Source organism: Sapajus apella, unplaced genomic scaffold (genome assembly GCF_009761245.1).
Source record: "Sapajus apella isolate SASKATOON/1434 unplaced genomic scaffold, GSC_monkey_1.0 scaffold10, whole genome shotgun sequence".
In the NCBI taxonomy this organism is placed as follows: Eukaryota; Metazoa; Chordata; class Mammalia; order Primates; family Cebidae; genus Sapajus; species Sapajus apella.
This window is the reverse complement of record NW_022436950.1, coordinates 42,800,112-42,818,624: the sequence shown is the minus strand read 5'-3', so window position 1 is coordinate 42,818,624 and position 18,513 is coordinate 42,800,112. Positions and strand designations below refer to the sequence as shown.

The following is an 18,513-nucleotide window of genomic DNA, read 5'->3' as shown; positions in this document are numbered from 1 at the left end:
TTTTTTTTTTTTTTTTTTTTTTTTTTTGAGACTGAGTCTTGCACTGTTGCTGGGGCTGGAGTGCAATGGCGTGATCTTGGCTCACTGCAACCTCTGCCTCCTGGGTAAAAGTGATTCTCCTGTTTCAGTCTCGCGAGTAGCTGGGATTACAAGTGCCCACCACTATGCCCGGCTAATTTTTTGTATTTTTAATAAAGACAGGGTTTCACTATGTTGGCTGGGCTGGTCTTGAGCTCCTGACCTCGTGATCTGCCTGCCTCGGCCTCACAAAGTGCTGGATTATAGGCGTGAGCCACTGAACCCAGCCAGACTTATTTTATTTTTATTTTTTTAGAGACAAGTTCTTGCTTTGTCACCCAGGCTGGAGTGCCGTAGCACACTCATAGCTCACTGTAGTGAGAAGCTCAGTCTTTCCATAGCCCCCACCATGCTTCTTGTTCCCTTCACTCCTGCCACCAGTCCTCCACTTTATGAATTCCTGCCATGGGTCCTGGGACCCCATGTTCAGCAAGTTGAACATGAGGTAGACCCCCCTTTCACTTCCAGGAAGGTGAGGGTAAGGGAGATACCTGATTATATAGCAAGTGGGTAGAAAGGTATACTCCTGATATCCCTGACTGTTTCCTTGTGAACATGTTCCCATAGGAACACTAATGCTAGAGATGGCTAAGGTTTATAGCATGATTGGTATAGAAATGTCTATACAGGATGGAGTTGCAAGAAAATGTTTTTAAAGTTTTCACCAATTACCTTGTCATTGAACATGGTTCATTTACACATTGGGACCACATATAAGCTAATTCTGCTTCTGTCACTGATGTCTTGAAAGAGTATTTTCACTATTCTTATTTATTTTCATCGGGTTTTGGGGGATGGTCTGTGGAAATTTGATGTCGGTAGCCGTAGAAAGGTCTTTGGTCATGCTTTAAGTTAAAGTTACATATTATTTTTTAAAATTGCTGCTTTAATTTAGTATATATAGTTGGCAAATCATTTATTTTATGACAGCTGTACAGAGGTCCAAGTATATGTTTTTCAAGAAGGTTGTATGTTAATAATGTTATGATGAAAATGGCTAGTAACAAAAGCCATTCCCTCAGCAAGTCCTAGGCCCTCGTGTGTGACTAATAGTGACAAATAGGATAGGCTAAATTATGATGAAATAAACTGTTCAACAATCTCAATGGCTTACAACATAGGTGTATTGTGTGTCAGGACATCTGTGCTGTATATCATGAATGGGTTGTGGGTCTGTTTGATATCATCGTCACCTTGGGACCCTAGTGCATGGATGTTTCTCTTCTCATAGAGGAGGGAAAAGAGAGAGATGGTGAAGAACAAGCTGGCTCTTCTAACTTCCACCTACATTTAATTGGCCAAAGCAGGACACATGACCATTCCTGAGTTCAACAGGACAGTGATGCATAATTCTAACACAGGAATGGCAGTGATTATTTTTGAACAATAATAGGACCTATGACACTAATATTGTGACTATATTCTTAGGTACATATGGAAACTACAGTGTCCAGACCGGTCCTTTCTCCAACCCACATCAATGCTACAGCTTCTGAAACATTCACTGTACTTCAGCAGAGGATGAGAATAGTTGAGGAACAAACCAGTTCACTGAGGGATGACCTAATAATGTTGGACTTTTGTGAAGAAAGGTAACAAAGAAAAATGAACTAGATCTCTGTAGGTTGAAGAATTTTGCTTCATTACCTATTAAATCACAGTAGTTTGGCAGATGAGAGGGATATTTGCAAAATAACTGAGAAATAACTTTCATTTGAGCATTACTTAGAAAACATTTGCAAAATGAAGAGTTGTCATTCTGTGATCGAGCTAGAGCTACTATCACTTTTCCCCTAAACAGATATTTAAAGTGTGTTAATTCAGTGTACAAACTTTGGTATTCTGTTCACTTGATTAAGAACAAATGTGAGGCTGGGCGTGGTGGCTCACGCCTATAATCCCAGCACTTTGGGAGGCCAAGGCAGGTGAATCACGAGGTCAAGAGATCGAGACCATCCTGGTCAACAAGGTGAAACCCCGTCTCTACTAAAAATACAAAAATTAGCTGGACATGGTGGCACGCGCCTGTAGTCCTAGCTACTCGGGAGGCTGAGGCAGAATTGCTTGAACCCAGGAGGCGGAGGTTGCAGTGAGCCGAGATCGCGCCATTGCACTCCAGCCTGGGTAACAAGAGTGAAACTCTAAAAAAAAAAAAAAAAAAGAACAAACATGTAATTTTTCATTTAATAAATGATTCTTGTTTTAAAATAAAAAGACATATTAAGGTTAAAAGCTAAAATGTTGCTTCATGGCATTAATTTGGTCATTTTCTTCTCCCATATTGTAAATTAAAAGAGGTTTTTGAAGTTTTAAAAAATTTTATGATTTAGAATGAGATTAAAAAAATTGTTTTTTCCCTAGTGCTTCTAAACAAGTTATTAAAAGTTGGATTATCAATGGCCTGCAGAATCTGTGGGCTTAAGCAGCCAATTTAGAATTTACTGGTGTGATTTAAAAAAAAAATTACATATATATTTCTTAAGTGTGTCTCATTCAGGAAAGATATAAAATTATTATAGTTGGTATTCTAGCACCCATGGAATAAATAACTCTTTAGCAGTTAAAGATTAAATTTGGTACAAATGTTGAGTATGTTGGTAACACAATAGGAATATTTATTATGACTTTAAAATTTTTCTAAAAACATGAATATATTCCCTCCATGCTAAATTTAATAGTTCACTATAATAGAATTAATATTTAACATTTTAATGCATATAAAATATGCCCATAAAATATACATATATGCATACATATTTTATATGCATGTATATATTATGCACCTAATATACTTTGAATAATATATTTTATGTATCACTTGTTTATACATTAAAAAAGGTTTATGAAAAATCCATATTAAACAAGAATTAAAAAGTCAGTGGCCCTCATTTATTCCACATTGGTCTGATGTTTACCTAATAGCAATCTCTATATTTAAATTTGGAGTGGTTAATAAATGCTTGTTAATGAAAGAATCTGTTCTTTTTTCTTTGTGTATATTTTTAATTGGTGAATAATTTTACATATTTATGGGGTAAAATGTGATTTTATGATACATGGATACATTGTAGAATAATTGAATCAGGCTAATTAACATATCCATCACCTCACATACTTATTTCTTTGTGGTAAAGAGATTTAAAATTACTCTTAACAAATTTTAAATATGCAATACATTATCAATTGTAGTCAATGTACTTTGCAGTGGATTGCTAGAACTTATATCCTCTTAAACTGGAGCTTTGTATTCTGATGAACAATCTCTTCTTTCCCTGTCCTCCACCTCACTTCCACCCAGCCTCTGGTAACTACTGTTCTACAGCCTTTACCGTTCTACTTCTATGAGTTTGACTTTTTAAGATTTATGTAGGAGCAAAATCATGCATATTTGTTTTTTCGTGCCTAGTTTATTTCACTTAGCATAATGTCTTCAGAATTCATCCATGTTGTCACAAATGACAAAATTTTCTCATTTTGTAAGGCAGAGTAGTTTTTCATTGTTTATAGATGCAGGATACCACATTTTCTTCATCCCTTCATCTATTAATGGGGATTTATGTTGTGTCTATACCTTGGCTATTGTGAATAGTGCTACAGTGAACAGGGAAGTGCAGATATCCCTTTAACATACTGGTTTCAGTTCCTTAGGATATGTACCCAGAAGTGGGATTACTGGCTCATATGGCAGTTCTACTTTTAGTTTTTTGAGGAACCTCCATACTGTTTTCCAAAATGGTTATACTAATTTACGTTCCCATCAACTACGTACAACTATGTACAGTTCCCTTTTCTCAATACCCTTGCCAACTTGTTATCTTTTATCTTTTTGTTAATAGCCATTCTAACAGATGTGAGGTTTTCTTGCCATGTTTTTAATTTGTATTTCCCTGATGATTTGTGATGTTGAGTATTTGTTTGTTTGTTTGTTTGTTTATCTATTGGCCATTTGTATGTCTTCATTTGAGAAATGTCTACTCTGGTTTTTTGCCCATTTTAAAAAATAAGCTTATTTTCTTGTTATTGAGTAGTTTGAGTTTCTTGTATATTTTGAATATTAGCCTTTTATCAGATGTACGATTTGCAAATATCTTCTCCCAAACTGTGAGTTGTCTGTTCCCTCTGTAATTGTTTCCATTGCTATGCAGAAGCCTTTTAGTTGGATCCATTCCTATTTGTCTATTTTTTGCTTTTGATGCCTGTGCTTTGGGAGTCATATCCGAGAAATTATTGCTGAGACCAATGTCAAAGAAGTTTTCCCTTATGTTTTCTTCTAGTAGTTTTAGTTTCAGGTTTTATGTTTTACATCTGTCTTTAATCCATTTTGAGTTGATTCTGGTATATGGGGTGAAATAAAGGTCCAATTTCATTCTTCTATATGTGCATAGTTTTCCTAATACTTTATTGAAGAGACTGTCCTTTCCCTGTTGTGTATTCTTGGCATCTTTGTTGAAAATCAATTGATCATAAATGCCTGGGTTTATTTCTGAGCTATTCTATTTCATTGGACAGTGAGTCTTTTTATGCTGCTACTATGCTCTTTTTATACTATATCTTTGTAATCTATTTGGGATTAGCTAATGTGGTGCCTCCACCTTTGTTCTTTTTGCTCAAGATTGCTTTGGCTATTTCAGGGGTCTTTTGTGGTTCCATATGAATTTTCAGGTTTTTCTATTTCTATGGAGAATGACATTGGGATTTTAATAGCGATTGCACGGAATCTGTAGATGGCTTTGGGTAGTATGGACATTTTAACAGTACTCCTTCTTCTAATCCATAAACCTGGGATGTCATTCCATTTACAGTCATGTGGCACATAAGGACATTTCAGTCAGTGACAGACTGTATATTAGATGGTGGTCCTATAAGATTGTAATGGAGCTGAAAAATCCCTATCGTCTGTTGATGTCGCAGCCATGGAAGTGTTGCAGTGCAAGACATCACCTTTTCTATGTTTAGATATACAAATACTTACCATTGTGTTACAGTTGCCTACAGTATTTAGTACAGTAACACGCTATACTGATTTATAGCTTAGGAGATATAGCCTATGTATGGAGTGAGCTATACTATCTATGTTTATGTAAATATACTCTATGATGTTTGTACGACAACAAAATCGCCTTACAGCACATATCTCAGAATGTATTCCTGTCATTATGTAACTCATTACTGTATTTATGTCATCCTCAATTTCTTTAATCAGTCTTTTAAGAGTTTTTATTGTATGGATCTTTCACCTCCTTGGTGAAACTTATTCCTGTTTTTTTGATGTGATTGTAAATGGGATTATTAATTTCTTTTTCAGATAGTTCATTGTTAGTAAATAGAAATGCTACTGATTTTTGTTTGCTGATTTTGTATTCTGCAACTTTACTGAATTCATTTATTCTAATAGTTTTTTGGTGGAGTCTTTAGGGTTTTCTGTACTTAAGATTTTGTATGTCCAGCAAAAAGAGACAATTTCACTTCTTCCTTTCCTGTTTGGATGTCTTTTTTTTTCCTTTCTGATTGCTTTGGCTATGACTTACCGCAGTATACTGAATAGAAGTGGTGAGAGTAGGCATCCTTATCTCAGTCCTGATCAGAAGCTTTCAACTTCTCCCATTGAGCATGATGTTACCTGTAGGCTTATCACATCTGGTCCTTTATTAGGTTGAGGTACATTCCTTCAATACCTAATTTGGTGAAAGTTTTTGTTATGAAACATTGTTGAATTTTGTTAAATGCTTTCCCTGCATCTATTGAGATGATTATATAATTTTTATCCTTCATTCTGTTAATACAGTGGATCACATTTATTGATTTGTGCATGTTGAACTGTTGTTGCATCTCTGGGATGAATCTCATTTGATCATGGTGAATTATTCTTTTACTGTACTGTTGAAAATAGTTCACTAGTGGTTCTTTTTTTTTTTTTTTTTTTTTTTTTTGACAGAGTCTTACTTTGTCACCCAGGCTGGAGTGTAGTTATGCTATCTTGGCTCACTTCAACCTCTGTCTCCCAGGTTCAAGTGAGTTTCCTGCCTCAGCCTCCTGAGTAGCTGGGATTACAAGTGCATGCCACCATACCTGGCTAATTTTTATATTCTTAGTAGAGATGGGGTTTCACCATGTTGGTCAGGGTGGTCTTGAACTCCTCACCTTGTGATCGGCCCTCCTCAGCCTTCCATAGTGCTGGGATTACAGACATGAGCCACTGTGCCCAGCTGCTAGTGTTTTATTGATGATTTTTGCATCTATGTTGAGGGATATTGACCTGTAATTTTCTTTTCTTTTAGTGTCTTTGCCTTTAATTTCAGGGTCATTCTGGCCTTATAAAATGAATTTGTTGTATTCCCTTCTCTTCAATTTTTTGACAGTTTGTAAAGAATTGGTGTTAGTCCTTCATTAAATGTTTGGTAGAAATCTACAGTGATGCCATCTGGTACTGGGTTTTTATTTGATAGGAGGAAATTTTTTATTACTGATTCAATCTTCTTACTCTTTATTGGTGTGTTCAGATTTTCAGTTTTTTCATTATTCAGTCTTGGTAGGTTACATGTTTCTAGGAATTTGTCCATTTCTTCTAGGTTATCCAATGTGTTCACAATTTGTTGTATGGTTATTCTGAGGATTACAAAAAACACAATAGGCTATTTTAAGGTAATAATTTAATTTTTACTGCATATCCAAACTCCACACTTTCCCTCTCCCTGCTCCTACAATTTATGTTCTTAATGTCACAAATTACATATTTTTATAATGTGTATCCCTTAGCAAATTATTGTAGTTGTAGTTGTTTTTATTAGTTTTGTCTTTTAACCTTTATACTAGAGATGTAATTGATTAACACACTACTATTGCAGCATTAGAGTGATTTGAAGTTGACAGTGCTTTTACTAGTGATTTTTATGCTTTCATATATTTTCGTTTGTTAATTATTGTCCTTTTCCTTCAGCTTGAATAAGTTTTTATTTATTTATTTTTTTGCTTTTCTTGTAATGTTGATAAACTTTTTGTTTGTCTGAAAAAGTCTTTATTGCCTCTTCATTTTTGAAAGATAGGATTGTATTCATATTTTGAAAGATAGAGTATTCTTGGTTGACAGTTTTATTTTTCTTTTGGGATTTTGACTATATATTCTGCTTTCTGCTTGCCTACTAGGTTTCTGTTGAAAACTTCATTTATAGTCTAATATGGGTTCTCTTGTAGCTACTTTTCCCTTGATGCTTTTAAAAATCTTTGTCTTCAACTTTTGACAATTTGATGGTAATGTGTCTGTGTTAGTCTCTTCTGCATTGCTATAAAGGAATACTTGTGGCTGGGTAATTTATAAAGAGATATATTTGGCTCATAGTTCTGCAGGCTGTACACATGGTCAGCAACTACTCACCTTCTGGTGAGGTCTCAGGAAGCTTGCAATCATGGTAAAAGGCAAAGGGGGAGCAGGTGAGTCACATGGTGAGAGAGGGAGTGAGAGAGGAGGAGGTACCGGGGTCCTTTAATCAACCAGTATGGACTAACAGAGTGAGAACTCACTCATGACCATGAGGAGGGCACCAAGCATTCATGAGGGATCTGCCCCCATGACCTAAACAGCTCCCACCAGGCCCTACCTCCAACAATGGGAGATCACATTTCAACATGAGATTTGGATGGGACAAATATCCAAACTAACATTCCACCCTTTTACCCCAAATCTCATGTCCTTCTCACACTGCAAAATAACATCCTTTCTCAATAGTTCCCTAAAGGCTTAACTTATTCCAGCATTAATTCAAAAGTCACAAGTCTAAATTCCAAAGTCTCACCTGAGACTCAAGTTATTTCTACCTATGAACCTGTAAGACAAAAAGAAAGTTATTTACTTCCAAGATATAATGTGGTACAAACATTGGGTAAACGTTCCCATTCCAAAAGGAAGAAATTGGCTAAAAGAAAAGAGCAACAGTTTCCACACTTTAAAGGTCCAAAACAATCTATGACTCTGTTTCCCACATCCTGGGCACGCTGGTGTGCCAGGTGGGCTCCCAAGGCCTTGAGCAGCTCTGCCCCCCTGGCTTTGCAGGTTGCAGCCTCCATGGCTGCTCTCAAGGGTTGAAGTTGAGTGCCTGTGGCTTTTACAGATTCAGAGTGAAAGCTGCCAGTGGCTCTATCCTTCTGAGGTCTGGAGGGTGGGTTCATTCCCACAGCTCCCCTGGGCAGGACTGTTTGTAGGAACTCCAACCCCACATTTCCCTTCAGTACTGCCCTAACAGAAGCCTGCTGCAGGGGCAGAGTCTTTGCAGAGAGCTTCTGCATGGCATCCAGGCTTTCTCAAAAATCCTCTGAAATCCAGGTGGAAGCTGCTAAGCCTCCTTCATTCTTAACGTTCTGTATGTCTGCAAGCTTAGCATCACATGGAAACTGCGAAGGCTTATGGCCTGTGTCCATTGAAGCAGTGGCCTAGGCTGTATCTGGGGCCCTTTGAGCCATAGTGAGAGCCAGAGCAGCCAGGATGTGGGCAACACTCCTGAGGTGGTGCAGGGCAGTGACACCCAGTCCCCCAAATCATTCTTACATCCTACGCCTCTGGGACTGTGATAAGAGGGGCTGCTTCAGAGATTTCTGAAATGCCTTCAAAGCCTTTTCTCATTGTCTTGGCTATTAGTATCTGGCTTCCTTTTAGTCATGCTAATCTCTCTAGCAAATGGTTGTTCCATAGGCCACTTGAATTCCTTTCCTGAAAATTCTCTTTCTTTCTCTACCACATGGCTGGGGTGTAAAATTTCCAAATTTTTATACTGTACTTCTCTTTTCAATGTAAGTTTCAACCTTAAACCATTTCTTTGCTCCTGCATCTAATTGTAGGCTGTTAAAAACAGCCATGTCACTTTTGGAACATTTTACTGATTACAAATTTCTTCTGCCGGATACCTTAGGACATCACTCTTAAATTCAAACTCCCTGGCATGTAATCCCAGCACTTTGGCAGGCCGAGGCGGGTGGATCATGAGGTCAGGCGATCAATACTATCCTGGCCAACGTAGTGAAACCACATCTCTACTAAAATACAAACATTAGCTGGGCGTGGTGTTGCGCACCTGTAGTCCTTCCCCATCTCTACTAAAATACAAAAATTAGCTGGGCGTGGTGGTGCGTGCCTGTAGTCCTAGCTACTCAGGAGGCTGAGGCAGGAGAATTGCTTGAACCTGGGAGGCAGATTGCAGTGAGCTGAGATCAAGCCACTGAACTCCAGCCTGGCAGCTGGAGACAGAGCAAGACTGTCTCAAAAAAAAAAAAAAAAAAAAATCCAAACTTCCACAGATCCCTAGAACATGGACATAGTGCAGCCAAGTTCTTTGCTAGGGTGTCACATGGGTGTCCTTTACTCTATTTTCCGATAACTTCCTCATTTTTATCTGAGACTTCATCAGCCTGTCCTCTGTCTACATATCTAGCAGCATTTTTGTTAGAACCACTTAAGTCTCTAAGAAGTTCCACTTTCCCTTGTTTTCCTGTGTTCTTCTTAGCCCTCCAAACTCTTCCAGTGGAGGCCCATTACCCATTTCCAAAGCTGCTTTTACATTTTCAAGTATCTTTATGCCAGTGCTTCTCTCTATTACCAACTTTCTGTGTTAGTCTATTTTGTGCTGCTATAAGGGTATACTTGAGGCTGGGTAATTTATAAAGAAAAGACATATATTTGGCTCATAGTTCTGCAGGCTATAAAAGCATGGCACCAGTATCTGTTTACCTTCTAATGAGGGCCTCAAGAAGCTTACAATCATGGTGGAAGGCAAAGGGGGAGCAGGTGAGTCACATGGTAAAACAGGGAGTGAGAGAGAGAAGGAGATGCCATGCTCCTTTAGACAGCCAACTCTGTGTGAACTAAAAGTGAGAACTCACTCATTACCAAGCCACTCATAAGTGATCTGCCCCATGACCCAAACAGCTCCCGCCAAGGCCCTACCTCCAACAGTGGGAATCACTTTTTAACGTGAGATTTGGAGGGGACAAATGTCCAAACTGTGTAAGTGTCTAAGTATGGGACTATGAAACTCTGAATTCATCTTATTTGTCATCCTTTAGGCTTCTTGGATCTGGATTTCTATATCATTCCCCAGGCTTGGGAAGTGTTTTTGCTATTTCTTCGAATGCGTTTTCTGTTCCTTTTACTTTGTCTTCTGCACTTGTGATCATGGGCATATTGTTCTGTTGATGGTATCTCATAAGTTCCATAAACTATCTACTCATTTCCATTTTTTTCTTTCTGCTTCTCACGTTGGATGATTTTCAGTGACCTGTCCTCAGGTTTACTTATTCACTTCCACTTGATATAGTCTGTCATTGAGCCCCTCTATTGAATTTTTTCAGTTTTATTATAGTATTCTTCACTATATGATTTGTTGGGTACTTTTTTATACTTTCTTACTGTCTTTTGTTGAAATTCTGTTTGTTCTTGCATTATTTTCCTGACCTTGGTGAGCATCTTTATGACCATTATTTTGAATGTCTTCCTGGATAAACCACATATCTCCATTTCAGTAGGATTGGTTTCTGGAGATTTATCTTGTTCTTTTATTTGGAACATTTTCCTATGTCTTCATTTTTTTTTAAAGCCCTGTGTTGGTTTCTGTGGATTGAATAAGACAGTAACCTCTCCCAGTCTTGTCAAACTGGCCCTCGTGTAGGAGATCTTACCAATTCATATAGCCAGAAATTATAATACATCTCTCAAATCTCTGTATTTGTACAATCCGATCTCTCTATTTTTGGTGGCCCCAGAAGATTAAGATGTGCCAAGTCTTGTTAGTATCATGAGAGCGGTAAGACAGAAGCTATGCTCTCTAGATGCAGCCGAAAATATTGCAGTGTTAGATGCAGGTTCCAGTTCCTTCTATCCGCAGGGTGAAGCTGAGAGCAGGTATTTATCCCTTATTGCACTAAAGCAGGCATTATCTATCTGCGCAAAGGCAGGCATTTTTCTCTCTTTAAGCCAGGGAGAAGCTCTGTGGCAAATACCTATAGTACTGTCATTCAGACTGCATCTTGTGAGGATATGGCCACTGGAAGTGGGCCCATTGTATATCTACCTCTTTGTTTTCTGTGGCCTAAAGATACTTGGAAATGCAGAGCCAAATCAGCTCCCAGAGCTGGATGTCTAAGGAGGTAGTCCTTGTATGAGAGCTGTAGAAGTTACGACACTCGATGAGTGGACAAACTACGTATAGGAAGCTTCTGTAGACTTGGAGTTATCACTGGGGCAAGCTAGGGGAGAAATCTTGGCAAGTACCAAGCTCTCATTTAGACTGCCGGAGGTGTATTGTTTGCCTGCCCCATTAACTCCCTGATGTAAGTTAGTTAGAAGCCAGACCATCAATTATTCACTGGAAGCATGTACAGAGAAATCCTTTTTAGACAAAAGCAAAACTGTGTTTTATCACTTTCTCTTCACTGCTTCCAAGAGGGGTAGTCCCTGTAACTGCTTACACTCCTGTTTAAAACCACCTCCTGGTATTGCAACCCGTGAGTCTCATATGAGAGTCTTGTATTCCTAATCCTTTCTACCCCTAGAGCTAGGATATTTAGGATGCAGTCCCTCAAGTAGAAGTTTTAAAAGTTGGGGCACTTGATACATGGAAAAACTTTTTCCAGGAGGAAGTGGTAGAGTGGAGTTATTGATGGAATGAGCCAGGGGAATAGGTTTGGGGGCTGCCAAAGGTTGCTGTTTGTCAGCCCAGTTAATTCTCTGGTGCAGGCTTGTATGAAACTCCACTCTTAACAGCAGCAGTTGACAGAGTACACTGGCAAACCTCTTCTAAGCAGAAACTGGGAGCTTTGAGTTTTAGTCCTTTCTCTACCCTGATCCTGGGGGATGAAGCCTCTGTAAATGCTTACACACCCATGTATAATCACCTCTTTGTTCTACAGTCTAGGGAGACTCATGTATGCCTAATCCCTTCTGCCCCTAGAGCCAGGTGAATCGAGCCACACTGTGGGGAATCTTAGAGTTAGGGCTCTAAATATGTGGTCCAAACCCTACTCTCCTCAGGGAAAGGGTGGGTGTTGGGGATACCTTCTTACAGTGCCTGGAGTGGAGTTTGGGCCTGAGTGTGCCTCAGCTTTTCCTACCTAGTCAATGTGAGTATTTTCTCAGTTGCCAGATACAGAAGAGTCTCTCAACTTGTTTCTGACTTTGTCTCAGAGGGAATAGATCTGTGAATAGATGTTTATTTAGTGTATCCCTACATGGAGGGAGAGTCAGAGACCTGCCATGTTGGTGATGTCACGCTCCAGTTATTCTTAACTGGAAATATTACATTGACTCAATTGTTGGGATTACTGTAGTAGAAATTGCATTGCATAATATTGTTTTATTGGGATCTTTGTCCAGAGGCCAGTTGGAAACTCCAAGCTGTTTAGAAGACCTGGAGAGCCAGAAAGTCATTAGTCCTATTCAAAATGAAGTAATTTGTGCAGGAAAAACTGACATTTTATGGAAGAACTGTGAGTTTCTGGTAAATCGAATGTGCCGTCTTGAAAGCCTCATTCAGTCCTTGAAGATGAACATCTTTCGCCTGCAAACTGAAAAGGATTTGAATCCTCAGAAAACAGGTATAGAGATAAGAATCATCAGAAATTTGGTCCTGTGTAGGTGCTTGATTTCCTTTACTGACTTTCTATTGCTTGATGTCCCTCCTGTGCTATCTGGTAGCTTTTCTGAAAGATCAACTGAATACAGTACAGGACGAGCATTCTAAGGACCTGAAACTGTTACATCTCGAAGTTATGAATTTGCGCCAGCAACTGAGAGCTGTAAAAGAGGAAGAAGACAAGGCACAAGATGAGGTGCAAAGGTTGACTGCCACTCTGGAGATTGCCTCGCAAACAAAGGTTTGAGTCTAGAGTCCTGAAGTACGCGCTGTTATGTGTTAGCTGGAGGAGGCAACAGACCTATGACACTGACTTTTAAAAATAGGTGATGTTGATATGAAGATTCTCGGCATTTGACATTTGACATGTTGATTTGAGGACTCTTGGCCTATGACATTTGCATTGATAACCTAAACCACTGTGTGCTGTCCGTGATTGATTATTTAGACAACATTTACCCCATACAAGTGATGGTAAGGGTCCAGAGGTGTGAGACAGAGCCTGTGCTCTTCAGGAACTCTTATGCTTATTGGGAGAACAAGCCACAGCATGAAAAATTCAATAAGGGAAAAATAGGAGTATAGGAAATGTTACGGTATAGTATAGGACAAAAAGTGAATATTGCCGAGTAAGGGCTTTGTGTTCAGACATGTCTGAAAGGGTGAGCACGCCCTATCTAGAATAGATTAGGTAGGCTTCAGGAAAGGGATAGGACCTTTAGAAGCAAAGTATAGGGGTGAGGAAATTTCAAGGAGCATATGCAGAGGCAGCAAAGAATAAGGACTCCTTGGAAAAGAAACTGACAATGCTGTTCTCCCTTCATGGGCTAGGCAACATAATCGATGGTCAACGTATTATTTTGTTTAATCTTTGCAAAACCTTGGGAAGTAGGATATTACTGTTCCTATTTTTTAACAATGATAGTACTGGCTCCCTGGGAGAAATCACTTGTCTAAGATCACACATGCCTGTCATCTTCTTGTTACTCAGGTTTGAACCCAGATGTTTCTACTGGGTACAGCTAGGGGAAATGTATAAACTAGTCTTTCAAGAGTGAGGATTTGTTTGTGGGAAATAAGTTGGGTATTAGCTAGCAATGACATAGAGCAGCTCAAAGTCAATAATAATTAGTAGTTGAGGTTGATCCTTTCAAGGCAGCACTCCCCATAGGATCAACCCCAACTACTTGAAAGATTAAGATTTTTGATATGGAAGTGACATAATGAAAACAGGAAAACAAATTTAGCAGTATTACAGGATATTGAAAATAGAGAACTTGGAGGCAGGGAAACCAATTAGGAATCCATGGCATTATTTGAGGCATGAGCCAAATTAGGTCTGATCTAGGGTTGTGGCATTTTGAAAAGAAAGAAGAATATTCTTTAAAAAAAAAAAAAAAAGATATGTTAGAATATGGTACTGGGAGGAACTGGTGGCAGTAAGGAAGGCAAAGATGGCTCTGAGCCTTTACATCTGAGATTGTGGTGCCATTCATCTTAATAAAAAAGAGAATAAGTAGGGAAAGCTTTTATCCTCAGCTCATAAGCATGAATAATATTTGAAGGTGGAAAAAATAGAGTTCTTAAAAAAATTAAGAATTTACCCTGTAAGTAAAATGTCTTTTGATTACCAGATTATCCGTTAATTACTGAATCTTATATAGGAGGTGGGTGTAATTAACCACTATTTATGATATAAAAGAGGAAATTATAGAAATCATGTATATATAATATGCATATATAATAAAATAACCTTATATGTAATAAAATAACCTTCCTGCTAAATAACTCAGGGTAATAATTACTTTGGGCTTATAACAAAGAGGTATAACCATATTAAAAATGGCATGTATGTATAGGTTGCCAGAAAAAAAAACCTGATTTGATCCAATAATACCTATAGACAATTTTTTCCTGTCATTTCAGATTATTTAGAACCTTTTTTCCTTCTACTTTTAGAAGAATGCAGCAGTTATTGAAGAGGAACTGAAGACCACAAAACGTAAAATGAACCTTAAAATTCAGGAGGTAAGACAAAAAGATGGAGGGTGGAGGAGGTGTTGGAATTGCACTAGGGAAATCAAGAAAGCTGAAAGAGAGAATGAAAAGAAACGTTTGAAGAAGGAAATATGTGACTATGTAGTAGGGAGACTTTAAAAATATGCCACATTGAATTCAAGTGAAAGTTTCTGCCCTTATATGACATTAAGACTTCCTTTTACCTCAATACTGCCATAAAACTAGAAATAAAAAATAAATGCTCTGTGAGCCAGGAAGGAAATAGTTATCACTTGTGGCAGCCCCTATACTGTAGTTAAGTGGACGCTTTCATGCAAAGGCCTTTTAATCTAAAGTTGTATTTAAAATAAAAAGTTATTAGTAAGTCTGCTCATCTAATTTTACCTTAAACTTTCATTTCAGCTTGTTTTAGTCGATAGCAGATTGGGAAATATGAAGTAGGTGGCTGCTAAAAGCTGTTGGACTAAAAATTTGCAGCTGAAAACAGTGGAAGAATCAGTATAATTACTAACTCAGTATATTCTGGCAGCGGCCTGAAACCTCAATATTCCGTGATATAATGGTATTAATAATTTTTGTTAGTTCAAATTAAGTGGGTCAAATTATATTTAAAAGATTCTGTTATACAAAATAGAGAAGTAGACATATTTTTAAGGAAAATTCTTATGCAAAATTATTTTTAAGGTTCTAAATTTTAGTGCTTAGGTGGTAAGCATCAGTATTTGGAAAATTGTCTTACATTGAGTATTTTATTTGCCAGTAATTTCTGATAAAAGCTTGATTGTTCATAGTTAGAATGTATTATTTTTAAGATATTTTAATAGACTATTTTTAGGGCAGTTTTAGGTTCACAGAAAAATGATGCAGAAAACACGGAGTTCCTCTATACCCTTCTCTCCACTCCTGTAGTTTCCCTATTATTAACATCTTGCATTAGTATGGTACTTTTGTAACATTTGACGAGCCAATATTGAGCCATCATTTAGTGAAGTATGTTAAAATTCACTATTCATCATGCCGTAAAGTTCTGTGGGTTTGACAAATGCGTAATGCCATGTATTCATCATTATGGGATCACACAGAATAGATGCACTGCCCTAAAAATGCCCTGTGCTCCACCTACCCATCCCTCCTCATGTCTTCCCCGAAGCCCCTGACAACGATTGATTTTCTTTTTTTGTCTCTGTAGTTGTGTTATTGTTGGAATCATGCAGTAAGTATGTAGCCTTTTTGTACTGACTTCTTTTTTATCATGGTTTTTCCTGGCTCAGTAACTCATTTCTTTATATAGCTGAACAGTGTTCTATTGTATGTGCCACAATTTGTTTATCCATTCACCTATTCAAGGACATATTGTTTGCTTCCAATTTTTGGCAATTATGAGTAAAGCTGCTGTAAACATTGTGTGCAGGTTCTTACGTAGACATAAGTTTGCTGCTTTTTCGAGTAAATATAATACCTAGGAGTATAATTGCTGGATCATCTGGTAAGCCTATGTTTAGCTTTGCATGAAGCTGCCAACCTGTCTTACAAAATGGCTGTATCATTTTTCATGCCCATCAGCAAGGAATAGGAGTTATGGTTACTGCACATCCTCACCAGCATTTGGTCTTGTCAGTGTTTTGAATTTTTTGCCATTCCAATAGATGTGTAGTGGTATCTTGTTTTGATTTGCAATCCCTAATGATATAATGACATTGAGCATCTTTTCATGTGTTTATTTGCCATCCGTATATCTCCTTTGGTGAGTTATCTGTTAGACTTTTACCCCATTTTTTAACTGGGTTATTTCTTACTGTTATGTTTTAAGAGTTCTTTGTATATTTTGGGTACCAGTCCTTTATCAAAGATGTGTTACACAAATATTTTCCCCTACTGCATAGCTTATCTTTTTATGCTTTTAGTTGTCTTTCACAGAACAGGAACTTTTAATTTTAATGAAGTCCAGTATATCAATTTTTTCTTTCATGGATTGTAATTTTAGAATTGTATCTAAAAAGTCAACAAACCCAAGTCACCTAGATTTTCTTTTGCATAATCTTCTAAGAGATTTTGTAGGTTTTCATTTTACATTTAGGTCTTTGATCTATTTTGAGCTGATTTTTATGAAAGGTATGAGATCTGTATCTAGATGAATTTCTTCTTGGTATATGGATGTCCAGTGTTTCTGGCACTGTTTGTTGAAAAGACAATCTTTTCTCTTTTGGATTGCCACTTAACATTATTTTTTACTAGGAAAGTCTTATTCTTAATTCTTGGTTCTATGGTAAAGTCTTGAATTTTGATTAAACTCTGTCAAAGACATGCAGAAGTACTACGCTAGTCAAACATGGGCATTCTGAGGCCATGTGAAATAGAAAGGGTGTATTATTTTGCGGGGCTGCCATAACAAAGTCCTAAAGACTTGGTGGTGTAAACAGAAATTTGTTTATTTATATGTTCTGGAGTCTTGAAGTCCAAAGTCAAGGTGTTAGCAGATTTGGTTTCTCTTGAGGCCTTTCTCCTTGGCTTGAAGGTGTCCACCTTCTAACGGGGTCCTCACATGCTCTTTTCTTTGTGTAGACCCATCTCTGGTGTCTTTGTGTGTCTAAATCTTTTCTAAGAGGGATATAGTCAGATTGGTTTAGGGTCCACCCCAGTGGCTTTGTTTTAATTTAATCGCCTGTAGAAAGGCCCTATCTCCAAATAAAGTCTCCTTGTGTGGTAGCAGATGTTGGGCTTCAACGTAAGAATTTTAGAGGACACAATCAGCCTATGACAGAGGATTATATACAGATAGAAGAAGTGTGGTATTTATCTTCCTAAGATATAATAAATATAAGATAGACACAAAATCTGGATATGATAAACATTCAATGGATTAACTGATTGCCCTTAATAGTACTTCAGAAATAAATACTTCAGTATTAAAGCATTCTCTTTGCAATATGCTTTTGTACAGCACATTATAGGTATATCATGTATAAGAGAGGAAAATGTCTGTTTTTGAAAGTGGCCCATGTATAAGAGAGGAAAATGTCTGTGTTTGAAAGTGGCCATTCTTTAAAAAGGTGGCTAGCTGAATGCTTTGAAGCATACACAATAGGAGTGATTAACACAGAATTTAAAAGAGTGAAATATTTAATTCCGAATGAACTAGAGATTGAATCACATTTGACAGTGATGCAACTAAAATTTAAATGAGATAATTTCCTGGGTGAGTATTTTGAAACTTTCAAGGAATAAATTTTATCTTGAACAAATTGTATAATTTGACACAAAGTTTAGAAAAGTATACTAAGCTACTCTATATAATTATAATCTGATACTAAAATCTGAAAAAATATAACCACAAATAAAATGGCTCATTCTTACATAAGATTGTAATGTTTAACATATCATTGAGTAAATACGCAATTTCTAAGCTTAAAAAGAATGGAATTATAAAAAGGTCAGTAGATTTGACCACTGACCTTTATATGTAGAAGAATACTTCTACATATAAAAAGCAAAACTAATAAAGCAGCAGTCCCTAACCTTTTTGGCACTAGGGACCAGTTTTGTGGAAGACAGTTTTTCCATGGGGTTGGGGAGTTGAGGGGAATGGTTTTGGGATGAAACTGTTCCACCTCAAATCATCAGGCATTAGTTAGATTCTGAAAAGAAGCACGCAACCTAGATCCCTTGCTTGCACAGTTCACATTAGAGTTCATGGTCCTGTGATAGTCTAATGCTGCCACTGATCTGACAGAAGGCAGAGCTCAGGCGGTAGGGCTGGTTCACCCACTGCTCACCTCCTGCTCTGTGGCCTGGTTCCTAACAA

At 37.6% G+C, this 18,513-nt stretch overlaps 1 protein-coding gene across 1 annotated transcript in view; it reads left to right on the top strand.

Moving 5' to 3' along the window:
- CCDC150 (coiled-coil domain containing 150) overlaps positions 1 to 18,513 on the top strand; it is an 88,075-nt gene that overhangs the window by 3,138 nt on the left and 66,424 nt on the right. The window contains exons 2-5 of the mRNA XM_032278788.1: positions 1,507 to 1,670; positions 12,434 to 12,654; positions 12,755 to 12,933; positions 14,652 to 14,720. Of these exons, the coding sequence (XP_032134679.1) occupies positions 1,507 to 1,670; positions 12,434 to 12,654; positions 12,755 to 12,933; positions 14,652 to 14,720 (633 nt within the window). The remainder of the gene's footprint in view (positions 1 to 1,506; positions 1,671 to 12,433; positions 12,655 to 12,754; positions 12,934 to 14,651; positions 14,721 to 18,513) is intronic.